Raw genomic sequence first — 25,288 nt, 5'->3', positions numbered from 1 at the left:
AAAAAAAAAAAAAAAAGAAATCAAAACAGAGCAAACAAATAAACAGACCTAAAATGATGGACCTGGGGGAGTATGTGTGAGTGTGAGGGGCATGAGTATGTGTAGAGTGTGCGCGCATCTTTCTCCCTTATTTGTATCGGTGTGCGTCTCTCTCTGTACCCTCCCCCTGCCTCAAATACATTATTCCCCTAGACTTGGAAGCCGCTCCCAGAGCTGACGCTTTGATGGTATCTGCAAGCGTTTGTGCTGATCTTATTTCTGCCCCCTGAATATTAATTCCCAAAGCTGGTGGCAATACAGTTCCCCAGTGACGGGACCTACTAGAGGCAGGTGGGGGGAGCCACCATCAGATCATAAGCATAATAATAATACAAAGGGGAGGGATTCTTCTGCAACCAAGAGATTAGAGGCAGAGGAGGAAAAAAAAGCGATGAGTTCGACAAATATATGGAGCACAGGAAGCTCAGACTACTCGACTCCTGTATTTTCACAGAAAATGACGGTGTGGATTCTGCTCCTGCTATCGCTCTACCCCGGGTAAGATGTGTTGTTTTCAGCGTTGTTTTGTTCCAGAGGGGTGGGGGAGGGGGTGGGGATGTAGAACTAGGGAGACCACCCAGATTTTAAACACTGTTCTAGGATATGGGGTTATAATTTAAGGAAATGTGAAAATATAGGGTAGAAAATAGAGGGATGAAAGAGGAAGGTCACTTTCGTTTATTTATTAATTTATTGGATTTTATTTGTTTTGTTTTAGAGTAGAAAAGCTAACGTCATAAAGACTCTGTGTTTGGGGAGTAGCATTTTGATAATACTGCAATCTGATGTCGAGGTGGGCTGTGCTGATACAAGCCGGCATTTGAGGCCATGTTGGAGGCGTTTTGGGTGGGGGTCTGGAGGAGATAACTGCAAATGGGATCCTGGAGAACACCCAGGAGATGTGTGTGTGTGTGTGTGTGTGTGTGTGTGTGTATGGGATGGAGGGGTTCTGTTCCTGTACACCAAAGTATTGCTTGCTCCTGCACCTGGGCATTCTTAAAATCAGTCAGCCAGATTTTCTATTCAGCCCCATTGACCTGGCAGGAGATTCCCTGATGGGCAAACATGGTTCAGCACCAGGGACAGCAGTCCCAGTTAGGGCCAAAAGGAAAGAGGTTTATCTAACCCCATAGGGAAATCTAATTCTATACAGGACATCGTATAGTACAGACAGAAGGCCAAAGGAGCCAAGGAGCACTAATGACCTCTGGGAGCCCTGTTCTGATTTCTCTACCCCCTCCTTGAAGATGGGAGGGGGCATGGGATGGAGAATGTAGTTGATGAAAGCATAGAGGATATATGACTAGAAAAGACTTGGTCTTGCTGCAGTGTTGAAAAAAATAAGCTGAACCAGGTGAATGTTAAGCCAAAATTGTCAAGTTATGCATTGATGCCTTAAAGCCTTGCTGAACTATATGGAAACGATGGGAAGGGGGGAGATGAATTCCCCAAAACCCTGAGCCAGTGTGTGCTCTGAAGTGTTTTGCTCCTAAATTTTCTTGAACTTCATTGCACCAAAAGTATCAGTGAATATTCCTCCACCTATAGGTCATTATTTATCTACACACCCAAACAGCCCCTGGCACCACACATATACATTCCCTCAGGATGTCCAGCCAGGACCAAAGGCAAGTTAGAGGTTCACTATTTACATTTCATGCTTTCTTCTAGGTCATTTTAAAATAAACTCTAAGAATTACTCTCATACCCCTTCCCCCCCCCCAAAAAAAAAGAAAAAAAGAAGAGAAAAAACTAGCTATAGAAAAAATCAAGCCATTGCCCTAAGGTTTTCATGGGAGTTGACATTCTTATGTAGTATTTGTAACAAAAGGAGATAAAAGGGATAGGGGTTAAACTATTATTAAAAAATTTCTAGTTAACTTCTCTGGTCCTCCATTCTCTAGGGTAGGTAATGGGAGATACAGATTTCTGATTAAGAAGAGATCCAGGGAAAACAAGGTGTGAAAACTTTTTTTTTTTTTTGGAGTTTCTAAGCAGACAGGGTCTGCTTAATTATTTCAGCACTTTTCATACCTTTCTCCTTTACTTTAAAATAGAATGTGTTTTCATTAAGAGCATGAGATTAAATAGCTTTCTCAAAAGTGGAGACAGTCTTTTACTGGAAATGTTTCATGTGCATTACATTTGAGTGGAATCCTGGAAAAACATTTTTTCTATCTAAAATTTGCACATATATTTTTCTGTTTAGTGTTATATGTAGCTCTTAATTTGTTTCAGAAGTTAGAGAGTTGATAGTTGCTATGGATAGAAAATCATTCTCATATTCTTAGCATTTATGAAACCTGTGGATTGAAATTTAGACAAGACAGGAAAATAGGTCTTTCCTTCCTACTCATGTCTATCTTAGTAAATAGTTTTTTTAACAAAATAGATGAATATATTATTATTATCTCCAATGGTCTTGTTTTAATGAAAAAATGTAATTTTATTATTATTCATAATGGTATGTTTAAGATGTCTTTTTATTGCCACAGTTCTGACTTTTCCAATATTATGTAAAAAGTAAAACTTAGTGATACATTTTAATTTTTAATTCTTTGCATAATAGCCTAGATGAGCTTTGTAAATAGCCCTGAAAAAGGGAACTGTGTGTCATGTAAGCTCTCCAATAGGATTTTCACATTTTCTCAGTAATGAGAGGGAATGGAGTCATTGCAGTTTAGTGCAGAGAATGTGATCAGAGTTTTAGTTTGCTGCAATCCCATAAAAAAAAAGCCATTTGAGTGGCTGAATGGGGCTGGATGGAAATAGAAGCTTTGATTTCTAAAGCTGGTTCTAAAGAAGGACAAAAATCATCCGGGAAAATGTGGGACCCTGGAAGCCAATTTAAAAGAGGCTTTTTGGGTAAATAGTGGCAGTAGAAGCATTAAAAAAACAAACATTTCATTGACTTTTTCATTTCCATAACTGCAAAGAGTAAGTTTTTCTCCTTTATTAAATTGATTAAATTTATTATATTGTGTTTATACAAAAGTAAAATGAGGAAGGATATAAAGCATTGAGGTGAGGATGTTAATAGCTAACATCTCTTATGTGTGAAATATTAATTTCTGAACCTCAAAGTTATATAAACTGTCCTGTATCTTGTATATAGTGCTATTGAAAGAAACACCTAGAAAACTTGCTTAAATGGAGATTCCTGAACCATACACTGAAAGATTCTGAATCATTATGTTTGGGATGAAACTCAGGAATATTCATTTTCAACAAGTACCCTAGACCACACATTGAAGAAAAGTGGCATTTACTTTGCTGATTTCCAAAAGTTTATCACCGTATTTAATATTTACAAGTGCTTTATTTTGGGGTGCCTGGGTGGCTCAGATGGTTAAGCATCTGCCTTCGGCTCAGGTCATGATCCCAGGGTCCTGGGATGGAGCCCCAACTCGGGCTCCTGGCTCAGCGGGGAGCCTACTTCTTCTCCCTCTCCCTCTGCCTCTTCTTCTCATGCTCCCTCTCTCTATCTCTGTGTCTCAATTGAATAAAAAAAAAAAAACTCTTCACTATTCAACTTCACTATTCAACTGAGCATAATGAGTCAATTTCACATATAGAATTTCTTATTTGGAAGTCATTGGGCATATTATACAAACCACAAAGGATAAGGAATACCTATAAAGGATTTTAATAAATGCAACTCATGTGTGAGGAAACATGGGCTGAAAAATAAAATATGCATATATGTATGAATGTGTGTAATTATATTCACAAACTACATACATTCTATGTACAACTACTCATACATATAGGTTTTAAAACAAATTTCACAATCTATAAACTCTTTCAATGTAATTATTTTCCATCTCAGAGTAAAAATACACTAACAAGAAGAAATAGAGATACAACAAAAAAATTTTTAGAATAAATAGGAATTAAGTGTTAAAAGTAAATATATTTTGGGGTGCCTGGGTGGCTCAGATGGTTAAGCATCTGCCTTCGGCTCAGGTCATGATCCCAGGGTCCTGGGATGGAGCCCCAACTCGGGCTCCTGGCTCAGCGGGGAGCCTACTTCTTCTCCCTCTCCCTCTGCCTCTTCTTCTCATGCTCCCTCTCTCTATCTCTGTGTCTCAATTGAATAAAAAAAAAAAACTTAAAAAAAAAAGTAAATATATTTTTCTATTGGAATAAAATAAGATTTTTATAACAAAAAAATTTTTTTTCAAGGAGAGTAGAGATGAATTTGATTGACTTTTTGATCCTCAATGTGACCCTTACTTTGAAGTGCTAGCAACTGAATTTTAAAAAAGAAAATTGAGTTAAAGATTCATAAATATTTTCTGTTCTTAGCTGTTGCCTGAACAGAAATGCTTCAGGAGACTTTTCTTGTGAGCTGCTAAAGTTTTGTGTTTTTTTAATCCCATAATCAATGTTTTCATAGTTTTTAACTTTAAGCAGGCTATGATCCTTCATGTAGAGGGTACATTGTGATTCTTCCTTCTAACCCTGTTAGTTAACAATTATTCTCTACATACAACCTTACTCTGTCCTATCTTTCCAAATGCTCCAATTGGTTTTATCCAGAAAAAAATAATTTCCTCAGCATACTTAATTGCTAAGTTGTTGATAGAACATTTCAAATAATCTACCCTGAGGCAAACATCTACCTGGGGGGGAAAAAAAAGAAAAGAAATATTATCACCCAGTATTTCTCAGAATCCAGCTGCTCACCACTCCAGACAAAACATTTAGATTGTAGGCAGGAATTTAAGAATTGGCTTTTAATTTAAATAGTTACATCAATGTCTCTCTGATAGCTTAGACTTCATTTAGAATAATCTTCTCAAAATAATTGGATTACAGAATATTTAATGATCAAGGTCTCTGTTCTACACACTTGAAAATTTGCTTCCATGTCAATAATTTTTCAAATTGAAATTAAGACTAACTTTGAAGATTTTATCTTTGTTGTAAATATGGTAGTAGAGCTATGGCTTCTTGTCACTGTCACAATTTCCTAGCCATTCCAAGACAGAATTTTCACAGTTTAAATACAGGTAGGCTTTGCTGGAATGACATACCTTGTGGTTGAAGGGGAACAGGTATATATTTTTGTCTCACTACATAGACTTTGGTTCTACAACCAAACTTGAGTTCATTGCAGGGTTTCAATTATTATAAAGGATCTTTGCTTAAAAAGCATTCTTGTTTTCCCCATTATTATGTTATTTGGTATTCATATGGTTTTCCTTATTAATGGGTGGAGAGTATAATATCAGTGCTACTTATTTAGCGTTTACATGGCACTTTATCTATAGAGTTATACAATGATTTTTATAATGATATAGAATTATTACCATATTCTGCATTCTTATCATAATACTATAGGGATTAATATGATTGGGAGTTAAATTTTATTTTTACTCTAAGCCACTAATGTGTAACTTAAAGAAGGCTTTTTATTTTCTTTTAAAGGATATTTATTCTCTAGAATATGGGAGAAATGAATAGCAAATAACCCTCCCAGTAAAGTCAACTGGAGAGGGCTTTTATATCGCAAAACAATCCAAGTGTTTTCTTACCTTGGAAAGAAGAGGGCTGGTTATACCTGTGTAGTTTGGATTATTGCCCTAGGAATATGACTAGGGGAGTTTTAATCCTGCTTTACAACTAATATTCAAGAAGACTTGAACTAGTGCCTTAATTTCTCCATATTTCATTTCCTACAGCTATTATTCTATCTTCCTTATCAAACTCATGAGACTAAACAGAGAATAAGAATGTGTATGCAAATATTCTCAGAAGAAAATGAAGCCCCAATTTCTAGTTGTAACTTCATATTCCTTTAAAATTAAAGCTTATGCACTTTAATATTATTGCATGCCAAAGTTAAGCAGTTGCTTGTATGATTGAGGTGATTAAAATGTCAACTGTAAATATTTACATATTGCAGATTGCAGTGCCTGGGTGGCTCAGTCAGTTAAGCCTCAGACTCTCGATTTTGTTTCAGGTCATTATTTCAGGATCGTGAGATCGAGCTCCAGTTTGGGCATGCTCAGTGCAGAGTCTGCCTGTCCATTTCCTCCTCCTCTGTGCCACACCTCTCCACTCCCACCCCCCAGCACTTGTGTGTGTGTGTGTGTGTGTGCGCGCGCGCGTGCCCATGTGTACACGCGCTCAGTCTCTCTAAAATAAATAAATGAAATCTTTAAAAAAAAATACATATTGAAGTTACTTTATATCTTTCATTTTTTCTAAGGATTTTTGTAGATCTTTAATTTCATGTCTTCTATTAGATGATACTTAAAATCTGCCTGTATTTCCCAATAACAGATTTATTGAACATGCTGCACTTAGGTAGGTATAGTCTAAAAATTATATTTCTCTTCAAATCTTATCTGTTGAATCTCTTTTCCCCATACCTGGACAATATCTAAGGTAAATCCCATAAATTTTCTGTTCATTTCAAAGTTTAGAATAATCTCATTTTTAGGTATTAAATTCTCATCTAAATTCATCTTTCAATCTCCCATTGAGTTTTGTTTTTTTCTTCTATTCTCTTATCAGGCTTAACCTAAGATTTCTTTTGTCTGACACTACTTCACTTTTTTGTTAGGCCTTTCCTTCTCTCTTAGTATGTTGCTCTTGACTTTTTTGTGAGATTGGAGTGGAGGGAAAGAAGATAATTAAAGGAGCAGAAAGATCTTAAATTGTGTTATCTGGGTGACAGATACCTAGATGCTGAGTTATTCTTTCATGGGGGTGTTGGATGGGTTCCATGAAGATAACCCTCTTTCTCCTTTCCACTTTTGGGTACCTCCAGCATTGCACTATTCCCTGACATGAGTTACGCTATATGATGGCTGATGTCAGATGATACCCCTTCAGCTCCACTCCAAAATACATTCACCCTGATTCTCTGCTAGCATTACCTCACCAAATAGAGAGTTTTTAAAAGATGTTTCCAACATGACTATTTTTTGACATCCATTTAGCTTAGGAGAGGAGGGAAGGAAGGAAAGAAGAATGAATGGACTGAGGGATGGACTTAGCAAAACTGCCTGTCAGATTCTGGAAGTGAAGGTCTTTCTCACTCAGATTCACTATTCAGGTTATTCAAACCAGCCTATTACCTTTAGACTTTTTCAGGAAAGAATCAGGCTACAGTAGTCCTTTGGACTGCTCAGATTATAGAGAATACAGGGCATATTTACCTAAGAGTTCTCTATCCACTTTGTGTTCATAGAGCACTAACAAGCAGGTATGCAAGTTTTCTATTTGGGGTAAAGATAGCATTTGCCTTTGTTAGTTTTCCATCACAGTAGACATCTGTGAGTGGATTTCTTGACTTCCTTTTTTAATTGCCTTGAGCTAGAGGTGGTGCAAATATCTCCATGGGAGGAGGGAATATGAAATTGCACAGCTCTTTCTACTCATAGGCCAATAAACTTCTTATACAAGAATGCCTTTCTCATTGAATCCTTAAACTTCTATTATGTGGCTACAAGGTGGGTGAAGGAAAAGGAACCCATGACTGGTTTTTAGCCTTCTCTAGAAAGTTCTGCCTCTTTTTGGCAGCCTTCCACATTCGTACTAAATGAGAGTCTAACACTCCTTACTTATATTTTCCCTGTTCTGAGACCTTGGTTATGATAACAACAGGGAAAGTATATTTAATATTCTGTTCCCTATGCATTGTATTTCTCCCAGATATCCATTGGCTAATTCACCTACTCAAATATTACCTTCCCAATTATACTGATCATTCAGTGTAATATTGCAAACAACATTCAGCCTTCTACTCACAATTCCACTTATTCTCATCTATGTTTTATGCTTCCTTATACTTTGAGCCTTCAGTAATTAAGTAGATAATTTTATACAGTGTTGCTTACTGGTTTATTATTTTTACTTTTTATTTTCTGTTACCCTCAGTAGAAGCCAGGATTGATGAAAGCAAAGACACTGTTTTGTCTACTTATATAACCCAGGCTTTTAGAGAAGTGCTTTGCCTCTAAAAATGCTTAATAATTATTTTTTAATTAAATAATGAAAATTGCATTTTATTTTCCCTGTAATTTGTCTTATTTTAAAAAAGGAAGAAAGACGGGTGCCTGGGTGGCTCAGCATCTGCCTTCGGCTCAGGTCATGATCCCAGGGTCCTGGGATCGAGCTCCACATTGGGCTCCCTGCTCAGCGGGAACCCTGCTTCTCCCTCTCCTTCTCCCCCTGCTTGTGTTCCCTCTCTCTCTCCTGCTGTGTCTCTCTCTCTGAAATAAATAAATAAAATCTTAAAAAATAAAAAAAGGAAGAAAGAAAACCCTTTTTATCTTCCCAACAGTATCTCACTCTAAGTTCGGTATATATAGCTGCTAACAAAAACAAAAAAGCAAACAGGTCCTAAAGTATAGTGTGGTCCTTAAAGAGTGTAAGCTATGGAGCCACACTTGACCAGAATTTAAATTTCTATCCCTACCATTACTTGCTGGCCCTCAGTTATTTTCATATAGCCTTAGTCTCTTCATATAAAGACAAGGAAGATAATAATTCTTCATAAGTTTGAGTAGTAATTGATATGATACATGGTAAGGGCTTGACACATGGTAATCATCCCTTATATGTTGTCATTGTTTTTGTTACTACTACAGGGTCATTATTTCCTGGGGATATTCCTAGAAGCAGAAGTATCTTCTCCACCTCTGTTAAATCGAAATTTTGGGAGAGTGCAGGAGAGGGTTTCTTTCTTTCTTTTCTTTTTCTTTCTTTCTTTCTTTTCTTTTCTTTCTTTTCTCTTTCTTTCTTTTCTTTCCTTTTCTTTCCTTTTCTTTCTTTTCTTTTCTTTTTCTTTCTTCTCTTTCTTCTCTTTCTTCTCTTTTCTCTCTTTTCTCTCTCTTCTCTCTCTTCTCTCTCTCCTCTCCTTTCTTTCCTTCTTTCCTTCTTTCTTTCTTTCCTTTCCTTTCAGATTATTTATTTATTTATTTATTTGACAGAGAGAGACACAGCGAGAGAGGGAACACAAGCAGGAGGAGTGAGAGGGAGAAGCAGGCTTCCTGCGGAGCAGGGAGCCCAATGCGGGGCTCGATTCCAGGACCCTGGGATCATGACCTGAGCCTAAGGCAGACGCTTAATGACTGAGCCACCCAGGCACCCCGAAGAGAGGGTTTCTTAATAAGAATTCTCTAATTCTTCAGTCCCCTACCTTAAGTTGTGTAAGATAAGAAAATAGGGGAAAGGTCCCTAAGTTTGTAGAATGCCTAGACCAGTCATTCATTTTAGATCATTTTTGTAAACTTAATATTTCTAACATATGTAGATTAGATCCCAGTATAATAAGAAAATAAATGCTGACACATGGAACTTCTTGAAGAAGTTTCTCTAATGATATGCAAATAAGGATCTTTTTCCAGAGATAGTGTGAAACCACTTTGAGTTTCTGAGCAAAATTACTCAACCTATTATTCAGAGCAAACCCATGTTGTTACTCTTGATGGCAACATCTATATTAGATTTGAAATGGAAGCAATGGGTCGAATCTGGAGAGTAATGAGGAAGGAGACAATCCAAGCTGATATTTTGCTATTCAGGGTCATGACTAACTTCATTTTTCTTTGTGCCTAATAGGTCTGATTATGGAATTAAACTCAACATCATCTGTCACCTAGGTTACTAAATCAGTCACCTAAAGTACTTTCTGATGCCAGTTTTGCTGTCTTATTAATTTACTACACAGCAGAGAGATATTTCTCCTATCAAATATTTTCTTAATTATATAACTGAGATGTAGTAAACTGTTCAGAATTTAGGTGTACAGTTAGATGAAATTTTCTCAAATGTATGCAGTAGTATAATCACCGCTCCTATATACATATGCATACACACACACACACACACACACACGTTTTCAATATATATTAGTTCAGCCACATCTGCAGGTTTTCTTACATTCCTTTTCAGTTAACTACCTCTCTACTCTCCCTTTCCTCCCTTCTCCTGATAGTCTCGCTTGTGATTTTTCTCACAACAGACTATTTTTTTTTCTATTCTAGAACTTTATATTGATGAAACCAACATTTTGTGTCTAGTTTCTTTTGCTAAACATAGTGTTTTTGACACATAATAATGTTGCATATATCATGAGTTCCTTTTTATTTTTAGGAATCCCATGGTATGAATTATAACATGTTTACCCATTCTCCTCTTGATGTATACAATTTGAGGCAGTTTGGACAAAGCTGGCACAAACATTACTGTACAGATGTTTCATTGGACCCTTTCTCATTTTTCTTGGTGGAATTACTAGGACATAGAATTTATTTTTTATTTTTTATTTATTTTTATTTTTTAAAGATTTTATTTATTTATTTGAGAGAGAGAATGAGATAGAGCATGAGAGGGGGGAGGGTCAGAGGGAGAAGCAGACTGCCTGCCGAGCAGGGAGCCCGATGCGGGACTTGATCCCAGGACTCCAGGATCATGACCCGTGCTGAAGGCAGTCGCTTAACCAACTGAGCCACCCAGGCGCCCTAGAATTTATTTTTATATTATAAGCAATTATCAGAACAGTTTTCTAATGTGTGACAGTTCAAGTTGCTGCACATCCTTACAACTTAAGGTATTATCTGCCTTTGCATTAGTTGGTATTATCTGCCTTTGCATTAGTTATCTATTTTTATATAAGCAGTTATCCAAAACATTAAAAAGTAACAACCCCCCCAAAACCAACCCCCCCCCCCCCCAAAGGCAAGCCATGTCTTACCTCACAAGGCTCCTGAGAATCAGGAATCCAGAAGTGACTTAGCGGGATGATTTTGGTTTAGGACCTCTCATGAGGTTGTAATCAATTTGTTGAACAGGGTTCCAGTTCTCTGAAGGTGCTAGATAAGCCATTCTCAAGCTCACTACTATATTGGCAGGACTTTCCACTTCCTTCACTGGTGGTCTCTCCATGGTGTTGGAGAGGTGGAGTGAAAAGAAAGAGATCTAAAGAGAGGGAGAGAGAGAGAGAGCATTCGAGATAGAAGCCACAGACTTTTGTAATAAAATCTTATAATTATGTACCATCACTAATGCCATGTGGCATTAGTAACAAGGAACAATCCTGATACATAGTGGGAAAGGCATATGTGAATGTGTGAGTACCAGAAAGATAGGATCACTGGGGACACTGCAGAGATGGGTAACTAAAGTCTTTTGGATTTAAACCATTACAGTGGGAGTAAAATTGTACCTATTCAGGTTTTTTGGTGTTTTTGTTGCGTTGGTTTTTTTGTGAGAGAGAGAGAGAGAGAGAGTGCTCCTGTGTGCAAACAGGTTGTTGGGGGGGTGCAGAGTGAGAGGGAGAGAGAATCTTAAGCAGCCTCCATGTCTAGCGCATAGCCAATGTGGGGCTCGATCTCACAACCCTGACATGACCTGAGCTGAAATCAAGAGTGGGACATTTAACCAACTGAACCACCCAGGTGCCCCTCAGGTTTTTTGTTTTGATTGATTTTATTATTGATTTGTAGAAGTACTTTATGATTTTATATAAAAACCCTTTGTCAGATGTAGGAAAATTTTTTTCCTGTCTTTGGGTTTATTATTTACTATTTTTTTAAAGATTTATTTATTTACTTGGGGGGGAGGGGCAGAAGGAGAGGGGAAGGAGAGAATCTCAAGCAGACTCCCCACTGAGCACAGAGCCTGACATGGGGCTCGAGATCATGACCTGAGCTGAAATCAAGAGTCCGACACTCAACTGACTGAGCCACCCAGGTACACTTATTATTTACTAATTTATTTAGGTGAGCAAAATGTTTAAAGTACAATTTGTCATTGTTTCCATTATGGTTAGTGTTTTTTCTGTCCTAGGATATTTGCCTCCTCCAAATTTGCAAAAATATTTTCATATTTTATCTAGAGACTTTATATTTACAGTTTTCTCTTTTAGCTCTAATATCCTTCTAATGTTTTATTATTTTCATTTAATATGTTAGAGAATGAGATTTATTACCCCCTACATTTTTTTTCTTTATTCTTATGTTAATCCCCATACATTACATCATTAGTTTTAGATGAAGTGTTCCATGATTCATTGTTTGTGCATAACACCCAGTGCTCCATGCGGAATGTGCCCTCCTCAATACTCACCACCAGGCTAACCCATCCTCCCACCCCCCTCCCCTCTAGAACCCTGTTTGTTTTTCAGAGTCCATCATCTCTCATGGTTCGTCTACCCCTCTGATTTCCCCCACTTCATTCTTCCCCTCCCGCTACCTTCTTCTTCTTCTTTTTTTTTCCTTAACATATATTGCATTATTTGTTTCAGAGGTACAGATCTGAGATTCAACAGTCTTGCACAATTTACAGCGCTTACCAGAGCACATACCCTCCCCAGTGTCCATCACCCAGTCACCCCATCCCTCCCACCCCACCCCCCACTCCAACAACACTCAGTTTGTTTCCTGCGATTAAGAATTCCTCATATCAGTGAGATCATATGATACATGTTTTTCTCTGTTTGACTTATTTCACTCAACATAATACCCTCCAGTTCCATCCACGTCGTTGCAAATGGCAAGATCTCATTCCTTTTGATGGCTGCATAATATTCCATTGTATATATATACCACATCTTCTTTATCCATTCATCTGTCGATGGACATCTTGGCTCTTTCCACAGTTTGGCTATTGTGGACATTGCTGCTATAAACATCGGGGTGCACGTACCCCTTCGGATCCCTACTTTTGTATCTTTGGGGTAAATACCCAGTAGTGTGATTGCTGGATCATATTATTACCCCCTACATTTATCCAATTGCTTCAGCCCCATTTTTTGAGGAAATTTTTCTTTTATTATTGATATTCCTTTGAACTTTGTCAAAATGTTAGTAACATATATGTCTAGGTCTATTTCTGAAATCTATATTCCATTCCATTGATCTACTAGATTATTTGTATGTCAGTACTATGTGACTTTGATCATTGTAGCCTTATAGTAAATCTTGAAACCAGGCAATGAATATGAAACACAACCTAGGTGTTCTTCTTTTGTAGGACCTATTTGTCTATTTTGCATCTTTTAATATCCTTACGTATTTTTAGTAAATTTGTCAACTTCTACAAAAACAAGCAAAACAAAAATGTCCTGCTGTGTCTCTATTGAAATGGTATTGAACATATAGATCAAATTAGAAATTACTGACATTTTGGCAATGTTAAGTCTTCCAATCCATGGACAGGGTTTATCTTTCCATATGTTTAGCTTGTCTTAAATTTTTCTCACTATTTTATTGTCCTATTTCAGTGTAGGCATTTTGTACATGTTTCTTAAGTTTATTAAGTATTTTGTGTCTTATTTCAAATTATATACTTTTAAATTGTTTACCAAATGTTTATTACTATTATATAGAAAAGCAATTTATTTTGTATATTGATTTTATATCCTGTGGTATTTGTTCTAGAACTTATTCTGGTAATTCTAATAGATCCCTTATGATTTTTTATAATACAATATTGTTATCTGCAAATAAATGTAGTTTTACTTAAGAATGACTTCTTACAATACAAATATGGTTTTATTGCCATATTAAATATTTGCAATAACACACCTTCTACCATAAAATCCAATTCTCTTAACTAGACTTGTAGGTAATATACCATATATTTGTTATGCAAAATGGAGACATTTTTATAGTGAAAGAGGGCATAATTATTAATAATTGTGTCAGGATCACAGGTGCCAATTGGAACTTTCCCAGGCAAACTGGGCATTTGATTACCCAATATGGTCCTTCATGATCTGATCCCTGACAACCTCTCCAGTGTTAGCTCCTGATCCTTCATTGGACCCAACTTAACTGTCACACTGTATTTTATTAGATTCCTTCAAATGCTGGTTTCATTATCCTACCTCCTTTAGAGGTACTACTTTCAGAGCTTCTTACCTCTCTTCCATTTTCTTTTGAAAATTTTCAAATTCTTTTGAAATTCTTTAATACAGAATTTTCATCAGAGAGATGTTTTAGGATTGAGAGATATTTTTGTTATAAATCTTTTCTATTTCATGACTAAAAAGGAGCATAGTGAATGGTATTTAACTAAGCTAATTATTATATTTGAAAGCATAAAAAAATATTCAGTAATAAAACCCTACTGAAAGGGAAAAATAAAACAAAACTTCCCAGTCACACCACGTCACCTCACCAAAATCTTTTATATAATAACATAAACTGCAAAATATTCAACTCAGTGCCACAAAACCAGAGCTATGTTGGCATCAAATACTCCTTGAAACATGTGATTTTTCAAGTACCCTTGTGGTCAACAGGCCATTAGCAGTGTTTCCGAGGTCCATAATGGGAGCTCCTTTTTGTAGATCTGCTACCATTTCCATATGCAGCTCAATTTCTCTGATGAATGAGTATATCAAAGTGAACTTTTTAGAGAATCACATAAGGAGGGAGAGATTTTCTCATTAATCTTATTCTCTTGGACTTCAGACTCCATGTAATCTCCTAAGCAGATGCTTAGTAAATGTTTAAGTATCAATGAAGTTTATCAGAAAAATGCACATAAAGCAGAAGTTTGGACATAGTGGTTACATACTCTGATTTAGGTGATCTGAATAGTGCCCTTAATTCTTCCTTATTTTGGGAATCATCTTTTGTTTAGTTCCTAGCCACTCTGTTCCTGGAACTATGCTGGATGCTGTAAAGCATTGGATGAGGCAAACCTAGTTGTTGCTCTTGTGGAAGTATTTTCTAGAATAAAGATGTGCTTTTAAAAACAAAACACTATACTATGTTATATATTATAATCCTATTTTTATAAATTTACTTATAGACAGTGTTCTATTTTTTATTGATTTGTTTCACTTATTGGCTCTGATTTAAGGAAATTGTGTAACCCGATATACATTTCACAATCAATCGTTTTTTAAACTCATAGATCCATGTGATTCTGTCCATTTTCTCCTTGAAATAGGCTAATGTGGGATGTCATTCAACTCTTGTTGAACTTTAAAGTGCTATGTTAAATGTGGAATGAAAATAAATGCAAAGTGGACAAACTTCTTCCTCCTTGTCTCCTGCCATAATTAAATATTTGTTGCATTCCTAACACTTGTTTGGCACTGTAGGGGTTGGAGATAAAACGGTGAGAAAAACTTCTATCTTCTTAATCCTCTTAGAGCTTGCAGTCTAGGGACAAACAGTAAACAAACTTCAAATAGAGGTAAAAGTTGAAGAAATAATTAAAAGTGTTGTGTGATGGAGAGAAGAAAAGAGTTACTTTAGGTAGAATGGTCAGGAGAGGCCTTTCTGACTAATGGGTAAGAAGTTGAGTTTATATGAATATTAAAAAAATTCAGCCATGAAAACATTCAACGGAAGGCTGTTCTCATCATAGGTAACAGCAGGTGCAACGGCCCTGAATGGAGAAAAAACTTGGTGTGATTTAGGAACTAAAAAAAGGCCCAGATAGTTGGGCAGTGTCCAAGGATCAAAAGTCAGGATATAGGATTTGGGAGGCAGAAAGCTGCTTCCTGTTACATGGCCTTGCAGCCTTAGTGAAGAATTTGAATTGTATTCCAGATACGGGGTTTGTGTCAGGAGAAATGCCTCATATAATATCAATTTTTTTTCTTAAGACATGTGCCTCTATGATTTGGGGAATGGTGAGGGTTACAATTTACCTGCCAATTCTCAATTGCTTACAATTAACTAAATTTTTTACTTTAAGCTTCCTTAGAGTTATACATAGTATTCTACATTTTGCTATAAAACCTTAGTGGGATCAAGAATCATTCTATTATTTCAGTTATTTGAAGTGTAGTAATTATTTTATGGCATTGTTATGAAATTATTGCATTATATTTAACTAATGTGTTTAAACAGATATGTTTTTATAAAGATAAGTACTTTGTATCTAAGAAATGGCAAAGATAGGGCGCCTGGGTGGCTCAGTTGGTTAAGCGACTGCCTTCAGCTCAGGTCATGATCCTGGAGTCCCTGGATCCAGTCCCGCATCGGGCTCCCTGCTCAGCGGGGAGTCTGCTTCTCCCTCTGACCCTCCCCCCTTTCATGCTCTCTCTCTCTCAGTCTCTCTCTCTCAAATAAATAAAATCTTTAAAAAAAATGGCAAAGATAGTCTCTTACTTACAAATTAATATGATTTAGGAGCAGTTATTTGGATGACTGAGTTTTACATTTTAAGGGATTCTCAGAGAACATTAACAAAAGTATACTTATTTCCTATCCATAAAATATGTTGAACTTAATCTGTGAACAACGAAGCCATGAAAGGTAATATTCCATCTAAAATGCTGAAAGAGATCCAAACATCTATGTAGCAATTTAAAAGGAAACCACAATACCATTTCAGTAATAAAATTCCTTTCTCCCCAGGAGAGTTTAATTGATTGATTGATTTATATTTATTTTTTTAAAGATTTCATTCATTTGACAGAGCATGAGCACATAGGCAGGTGGAAGGGCCAGAGGGAGAGGGTGAAGTAGATTCTCTGTCCAGTAGGGAGCTCGATGCAGGGCTTGATCCCAGGACCACGAGATCATGACCTGAGCCAAAGGCAGATGCTCAACAACTGAGCCACCCAGGCGCACCCCCCCACCAGGAGATTTTTAAATGTTTGGGCTCAATTACCTCATACTTTAGTATCAGGAAATTTTACAAAAATCTTATATCAAAGAATATTTTCAAAGTTCAGTGATTTAAGTTTACAGCATAATAGCTTTTTGTTTTATTTTTAACGTAGAATAAAATTGACATTTATTGGTGGGCAGTTGTATGAATTTTAACACACATAAATTCTTGTAATTCAGTATTCCTTTTTTTTTCTTTAAAGATTTATTTATTTGACAGAGAGAGAGAGACAGCGAGAGAGGGAACACAAGCAAGGGGAGTGGGAGAGGGAGAAGCAGGCCTCCCGCTAGCAGGGAGCCCGATGTAGGACTTAATCCCAGGACCCTGGGATCATGACCTGAGCTGAAGGCAGACGCTTAGCGACTGAGTCACCCAGGCGCCCCTGGAATAATAACTTTTAAAAGATTATCTAGCTTTTTTTTTTTCTTTCTGGAATGCTTACACAAAATGACCATATTAAGTTTTTCCAGACAAATGGAAGTTTCTTTTATTTTGACTGAGGTTGTACTCTTGATTGAATTAGTCAGGACCTTTTCATTGGTAGTGATATCATTGAAATGGTAATCAGTAATGTGATCTGTTTTGACACCAGTGGTAATTAGGTACCTGAGGATACTGGAAAGGATGGAAAGAAAACCGATAGGGAACTTGTAGGAAGAAACATGGATTCTGTGGAGCCTCTTTTTGCGATTTGTGCATTAGATTTGCAGTCTCTTGAAAAAGGTAATAATACATTACCTAGAAAAGGCAGTAAGGGACCTTGTTATTCCATTAAGGCACTCTCTACATGGTATGAATTCCTTGTCATTTAAAGCTTTTAAACTTATTGCATTGTACAGGATCTATGTTTGTAAATATATAAATGATACATACATAAATGTATGGATAGTTTTCTATCCATAGAAATGCACTTAAACTGGGGTGAAGTTAGGCTGATTTCAAAGTCCATCGGGACTTTTTTTAAGATTTTATTTATTTGACAGAGAGAGTGCATACAAGTAGGAGGAGTGACAGGCAGAGAGAGAGGGAGAAGCGGGCTCCCCTCAGAGCAAGGAGCCAGATGTGGAGCTGGATCCCAGGACCCTGGGATCATGACCTGAGCTGAAGGCAGATGCTTAACTGACTGAGCCCCCCATGAGCCCCCCCTTTTTTTAACATTCTTCCAGGATTCTAAGCACAAAAATAATTTTGGACTCTCTAAAATACATCCATAGAGTACTTATTCATGCTCATTTTCAATATAGAATTTTTTTTGTTAACACTACCATATTTTCGTAAACAAAACGTACTGAGGATAGTGTTTAGTTTATAGAAGATGCCTTTGAATAAAAACGAATAAACACAAATTTCTGTGAAGTATTTATAATTCCTAGTTATATAAATTTATATTGAGATAAAAATGGACTATTCATATAACAGGGGTAGGGACTGAGGAGGAAGAAAGCTGAAAGATGAGATAAGACTTGATTAACTTTTTAAAGTGATTAATAAAACCCTGATTTTGAGAACATGTTTTAGCAGGAAGAGCCAAATAATGAAAACGTTAAGAGTAGTCTAGTAGTAGACATGACCACAGAGACAGATTTGAAATTTGTGTTGACTTGAACTTAGACTATGGTGCAATTTTAGAAAATATAGAAGAGGAAAAAAATTTCCTAGAATCATGGTCATGTGGGTAAAATCCCACATAGAAGTGAAAGTTCAATCAGCCACCTGAGTAAATTAGCTCTATGTTTCCAAACATTTGAATATAAAGACAAAATTGAAATATTTCATTTTCTGCTCTCAAAGAACAGACTCCAATGAATTTTTAATATATTTTGAATATATTTGAATAAACATCTGAATATACGCAGATATTCCATGCAGTAGAATCAGCCTTCACTTTTGTAAACTGCTTTTCACTGACCCTTAAACTATCCTAAACCTGGGACAGTTTAACCTTTGGGAGAAAGTACACAAGTTTCTCTTATTCACATGTGTGGCCTCCTTGCAAATATGAGAACAATTATGCATGTTTATATGTGTGACCTTTTATTTTGCTAGAAGAGGGATCAAAAGTTGGGTCAGTTCTTCAAAATGTTCTATTTTCTAGAGAAAACTATCCTTCTTACTACAGAAATTGAGATTTCATAATAAATGCAGAGGCACATTTATAGAAATAACCTTAACATCAAGTTGGAGGTACAGCAGACGGAGATTAGTCATGGTCTACCATGTGACAATGTTTTTATTATTGTCTTGCATTGTTACTTCAGTGTTTCTTGCTTCTAGCTGTTTAGGTGTTTGTTTCCTCAAATAGATGAAAGGTGTTTTGATATCAGCATTGAACTTTCTACTTCTTTCCATCTACAACTGTGCTTTGCACAAAAGAATCTCAAATAATTAACTGAAGGACCAAGAAATATAAAGCTATAAGGCATTGTTTCCCAAATCTGGCCACCTTCATGGTTTTTGCCACATCTAAATGACACCTGATCATTTATTTACTTAATATTTTTCATAAAACCAGTATCTTTTTAAAGTAATTGTTTTACTTAATACATTTAATAATAAAAGTAATAAAATCTGGAAAATCAGTTTTCATAATACAAGCCACCTGCAAAGTAAATACAATGAAATCAGTGCAATGTTATCACATCTTAATTATATATTATTTTCTACTGGAAGTGCTGAGCTTGATGTTCTCCTTAGAAAGTAGATTAGCAAGTTGGAGAATGTGGTTAAAGAGAAATTATAAATAAACTGAGACACTGTCCTTAGTATAATTGAGTGTATTGACAGAAAATTAAAACAGGAAAAATTTTCAAATTATGTGCTTCAATGTCTAAATGCTATTCCTATGTGACACTTAAATCTGTCTTGGTTACCAGGGACAGGTGTCCTAAGTTCCAGGAACGGCCGATATGGGATAATTTTAATAGGACATAAATTTTGAGGATGATGCTATTTTGAACGTCCAGTGTACAATGAAACACTAGTAAGTGACATTTGACTTGGTTGAGAGTAATAACCAAAGTGGTACTTATTTTGGGAAAAAGCTCTATCACACTCTCTTGCACTAGCTCTTACTTCTGGCAGCACCTTAGAATTAGCTGAATATCAATGTCTTGGTCCTGTCCTAGATCAATTAATTGAGTATCTTAAGAGGCAGGTCTTCAGCACTGGTATTTTTTTTAAAGCTCTCTAGGTAGTTATAACATGCAGTCAGGGTAAGAACGACTGGTCTATATAATGTATTGAACATTCAGTATATGCTGAACATTGTGCATTCCTAGTGAATGATAATCAAGTAGATAAAGGAAGAAATACAAATATTTCCTTCTGAGAATATTTCTTGACAGTAAATAAATTACAACCTTCTCTGACATTAGCTTATAGTTTACATATTTCTGTGGTTAAAGTTAGTCTTGGATTTTCATAGTCAGAACATAGCAACTCAATGCAAACTCCATGTGTATTTCTAGAATGAGGGAGAGCAGCCCCCCAAATTGTACTGGCCTAGTCTATCACTGTGTTATTGCAGTCCAATAATAATACAAGTGCAGTGGCTAAGTTCTGCTACGTCATAGAAAAAAAATTGTTGCTTGAGACCAACATAGTTATGGCCTCACTTCCTTTTAAAAATTCCACATCAGTATATAGTGTGCAAGATGAGTTGTCTCAGTTTCCCAAGATCGTTCAGGTTTTGAAGCCAAAGCTTCTACTCTGTGGCAAAATGTACACAAACAAGAAACCGAATATTATTTTTATCACTTACTAAAAAATCACATAAAAGTACCTTATATATAAAGGGATAGATTAGGAATTTGTCAGTTTAATAATCATTATTATCATTATAAATATCATTATTTATACCCTTGTATCTATTGACATTTGGATGTCAAGAATTCTTGTATCCATTGACATTTCTTATCACAATTTAGCATCAACACTTTTATTTCTATTCTATCAAACAGTTATAGACAGTTGGTTTCTGGGGCTAACCTTGGTTTTATTTTCTTTTTAACTCTCAAAAATATCTTCAGTGCATGTTACCTGAGTTTTTACACACAAGAAATTATAGTGTTCAATGAAGAAGGTGATGGCAATCATGTGATGGCATTATGTAGGCCACTCATTTTAATATTAGCTGTAATTGCTACCTATGTAGATTTTTAAAGAGTAAATCTACATTTCCATGTAGATTTTCACAAACATTAAATTTTTAAAAATAACCCATACTCTCATTGATTCATCCAGTATTTTGGAAAGTATTCATTGCGTGTCTTGTTACGTGCCAGGCACTTTGGCAAATTTTCAGAAAATGACACTGTTGGAGACAGAAACGTTTCTTGCTCTTAGGAACCTAATGTTCTACTTTTAACTCTCACACCTAAACCTCATTTTTTAAATGCTTTGTCGTCGTTGTGAAGTAAAATGTAGAAAAGTACAAAAGACCTAAATATGGTTCAATGAATCATCACAAAATCCATATAACCCCCAACCACAACTGGAAATAAAATACTGCTAGCACCCTAGTAAACATCCTCCCTTACTTCCTCATTTTCTTCTTTCTCTTACCCAAAGAAATCATTGTTGTGATTTTCAGCTCTATAGTTGAATTTTGCCTTTTATTAAATTTTATATAAACAGAAACATAGCATGTGTGTGTGTGTGTGGCATCTTTTGCTCAATTTTTTTTTTGATTCATGTTGCTGAATTTAGCAATAGTTCACCAACTTGTATTGTTGTATGATATTATGTGAATATACCATCTTTTATTAATCTATTGTAGTACTGGATTATGTTCACATCTGTTTGGGTTATGTTTTGTTTTATGTTCATATCTATTAATAATCTAAACATTCTTAATCAAGTCTTAGAGTAGACATGTGCATGTGTTTCTTTTTGAAATAAATCTAGAGATGGACTTTTTGGGATATGAAATAGGGATTATCATTAGCAGATAATGCCAAAATGTTTTCCTTCTAGCAGTGAACGAGTCCTATTTGCTCCACATTCTCCCAATTTTATTTAAGAATGGTTGAAACAAACAACACAAGTATGGTGAGGTGGCTAACCAAGGAAAATGGACTTCAGGGATAATCCTAGGCCTCACATTGATGGCTTTTTTCTGTGTACACCCCTTGACCCCAACGAGCGTTGTGGTTGTGTTTTCCACATTTCCCCTCCTTGCTTTATTAATTATCCCAATTTTCATTGGGTGTATGTGAAATCCTCATGCCTTTTGTGAAGCTGTTTCCATCTTGGATACTAATAGGATAGATAATTAGACCAAAATAATCAACATAATCTCCTCTAGCCATAGATTTCAGTTTCATATGTATGAATTCATATGTATTTGGCTAGCGATGCACAAATTTAGACTCTCTGGGGACTTTTCTTTGTGAAGGAACTTCTGGAAGAGTATATCTCTGTTTTCATAGATGTAAATAAGGAGGCATAGAGGTGTAAGGAGTTGTTAGCATCTCTTGACTGCATAGTCAGGCCATCTTTGGGTTGAAGCTGACACTGTGGAGGATAGATGGGTGAACTAGAAAGAATCTGAGTTTTCAAATACCATAGTTGTGAAGCTATCTAGAGCACTGTGAAGCTGATCCTACATTAGGCTTTATGACTATATATGTCAGTGCCTACCAATTTGGTTTGAATGTTCTGATACTTGCAATGAAATTTATCTTAGGTAATAAAACCCCACAGACAGTTATTTGATACAGGTCACTGGTGATTGCTAATAAAATAAACAATTTGCATTTACACATTGGATATATGTGTCTGATAATTGACTCAGTCAAATAAACATACTTACCAATAGCTGTTAACCTAATATTAAAAAATTGAACTTGGTAAGAGCTAAGGAAGTCATTATAAGTAGGACAATTCACGATCAGAATTGATGCTTGGGGATTTATTTCCTTGCTGTACCGCTCCTCTTTTTGAAAATTCACATTCATGTGTACACAGACAAGCAGAAGCACCTTTTCCAACAGGTTCTACATAGGTTCCTTACATGTCCTTACTGAGAGGTATAGAATCCCATAGGCCAGGAAAGACCCTTATGTGAAAGACTAATTGGTGCCCCAGTGTTCTTGTTCACAGAATACTGCAGTGTCCCTAGAGAGCTCCCAGTTTTCCTGGACAATACAGAGTGGAGCCCCCTCCTCCCATGATCAGATTATGAGTTCCCTGTGTCCTCTGAGACATATACTCACCTTTCATACCTGCTCTAACACTTTTTACCAAAATCTGCTTTTTGCAGTGGCTGGAGGACATCCTTTAAAATGAACTGATTGATATGTATGCCTTGCCCTGTAGTGTACATTGCTCTCCAAGCCAAGAAAGAGTGTGAGACAGTTTATAACATGTGTGAAGTTAAATTGTGAGCTCTGCTTTTATTCCTCAGTATGGGGAGATCAAATTATTGGTATCTGTAACAGCAAGCTCATGAAATTTGAATGTTACTAACTTTGTGTGAGGGTGCCATACTTTTATTGAGCTCAGGCATAAACTAATTTATTGTCCTAAAGGAAAATGAGCTTGAGCAACCATTTATTTTGGATCTTATTTTTTGATGAATGTACAGTAGCAGATTCTTTGGACCCAATTTTTCTTTTTCAAAGCCTTGCAGCATAATGGTTAAACATTTTGGTTTTGGCAAACTGAAGTGACTGTTGGTAAATATCATTGTTTTTCTTCATTGGCAAAATGGGGATAATTAATTATAGGAATATCAGTGTTTTAAGGATTAAGTGGGAGAATGTATGTGAAGTCCTTAAAGTTATTCCTAGGACATAGTGAATATTGAAAAGTAGCTATCATTGGTATTATTATTTACCTTAGGAAAACTAGTTAGCAAGAACATTTATTCTTTCCACAAATCTTAATTAAACATGTACTCATGGAAGTTGTAGTCTAGTAATGGAGACAGAATAAACAAATCAATACATAGACATTGTAACAAATGCTATGAAGGGACTGGCTAGAGCATATGAAGGGTGGGGTGGGTGACAAAGTTAGATAAAACAATAAGAGCTCAGTGCGTTGAGCGTCTGCCTTTGGCTCAGGTCATGATCCCAGGGTCCTGGGATCGAGCCCCACATCGGGCTCCCTGCTTAGCGGGAAGCCTGCTTCTCCCTCTCCCACTCCCCCTGCTTGTGTTCCCTCTCTCACTGTGTCTCTCTCTGTCAAATAAATAAATAAAATCTTTAAAACAACAACAACAACAAAAAAAAACCAATAAGTGATGACCTCTATGTGAAGGTGATGTTTGTGTTGAAAAGAAGGAATAAGCCAAGCCAAATATTGGTTTGGGAGGTGAAGAGAAAAGATTGTAGGCAGGAAGGACAATACATGCAGTTAGACTGGAGTTTGGCCAAGTTTCAGGAACTTAACAAACTTCAGTAACATAATGAGGTAAGAAACAACACATTCTTCTCTCTGCTTTTGGAGTGTGAGGATTCTCACTGGATTCTATGGTCTGAAGAAAATGTGGGGTAGAAGGGTATCTCTGTGAAAACAGTAAAAAGAAGAAGTAGAGATTAGATTATATAAGCAGTGGAGATTCGCAGTAGAGGTAATATTAACAAAGCAGAAAATCCAATGCATAGGAATTTTTTTTTTTAAGATTTTATTTATTTATTTGAGAGAGAGAATGAGATAGAGAGAGCATGAGAGGGGGGAGGGTCAGAGGGCGAAGCAGGCTCCCCGCTGAGCAAGCAGGGAGCCCGATGTGGGACTCGATCCCGGGACTCCAGGATCATGACCTGAGCTGAAGGCAGTGGCTTAACCAACTGAGCCACCCAGGCGCCCTGCATAGGAATTTTTAATAGAAAAGATCCAAAAGGTTTCATTTTGCTGACCTATATATCTTGAGAGATTTATTTTGACATATAAAATACCCTGCATATAACTCACTGCACCTATAAAATAAAACTAAAACTTGTACCAACAAAATATTACTGAAACTATGAAAGACTGAAACACTAATTATTTAAAAATAGTTTAAACATAAAAATAAATGATTTTTTATTTTTTTATTCTACTTACCTATGTCAGAGAAAGAAAAAATATATATATTCTGTCTTTATGATGCCAAATACCAATGGATTTTAAGATGCCTGAACGAAAAGACAAATGTTTTTATATCTCACCCAAATATTTGCTGTTATATTACCCTGGGATGGTAAAGTGACTAGATTATCTGCTCCCCCTCCGCCACAAAACTTAGATCTTTATTGAATTTGTGGGAATCTGAAATACATGGATTAAAATTTAAAATTCCATAAACTGCATGATTAATATTCAGTGTCAAATATACAAAATATGTACCAAAATTCAAGTATTTAGATTATTCTATGTAATTTTGAACAACCTCTCACTGAGCATCTATCAAATATTTCTTTTGTTTTTCCAAGCCATTTTTTAAAATCAGCTTTTGTTTCTGATTATAAACATGAGTTTATTACATGTTTGTAATAATTCATAAATTCAAATCATGCATAAAACTGGAAACATGAAAATAAAAATCTAATTTACAACATGGAGACTCAAGATTTAAAGTGGGAACCTGGGAATATGTATTTTTAAAGATGCCCCCCCCCCAACACTCTGTGACTGAGATTCTCAAATATTAATATGCATATGAATC

General features: G+C 36.1%; 1 protein-coding gene across 5 annotated transcripts in view; it reads left to right on the top strand.

The window, feature by feature from the left end:
• The first annotated feature begins 401 nt into the window (after window positions 1–401).
• GABRG2 (gamma-aminobutyric acid type A receptor subunit gamma2) overlaps window positions 402–25,288 on the top strand; it is a 102,744-nt gene continuing 77,857 nt past the window's right edge. For 4 of the 5 annotated variants that reach the window (XM_045901791.2, XM_045901788.2, XM_045901786.2 and 1 more), the window contains exon 1: window positions 431–537. In XM_045901791.2, coding sequence (XP_045757747.1) covers window positions 431–537 — 107 coding nt within the window. Of the gene's footprint in view, window positions 538–25,288 lie in introns of all 5 variants that reach the window. The other variant, XM_045901784.2, reaches the window with a different exon arrangement.

This window comes from Mirounga angustirostris, unplaced genomic scaffold, assembly GCF_029215605.1.
Source record: "Mirounga angustirostris isolate CCGP_5_RB_7025 unplaced genomic scaffold, mMirAng1.0.hap1 SCAF_7, whole genome shotgun sequence".
In the NCBI taxonomy this organism is placed as follows: domain Eukaryota; kingdom Metazoa; phylum Chordata; class Mammalia; order Carnivora; family Phocidae; genus Mirounga; species Mirounga angustirostris.
This window is presented reverse-complemented; position numbering and strand designations above follow the sequence as displayed.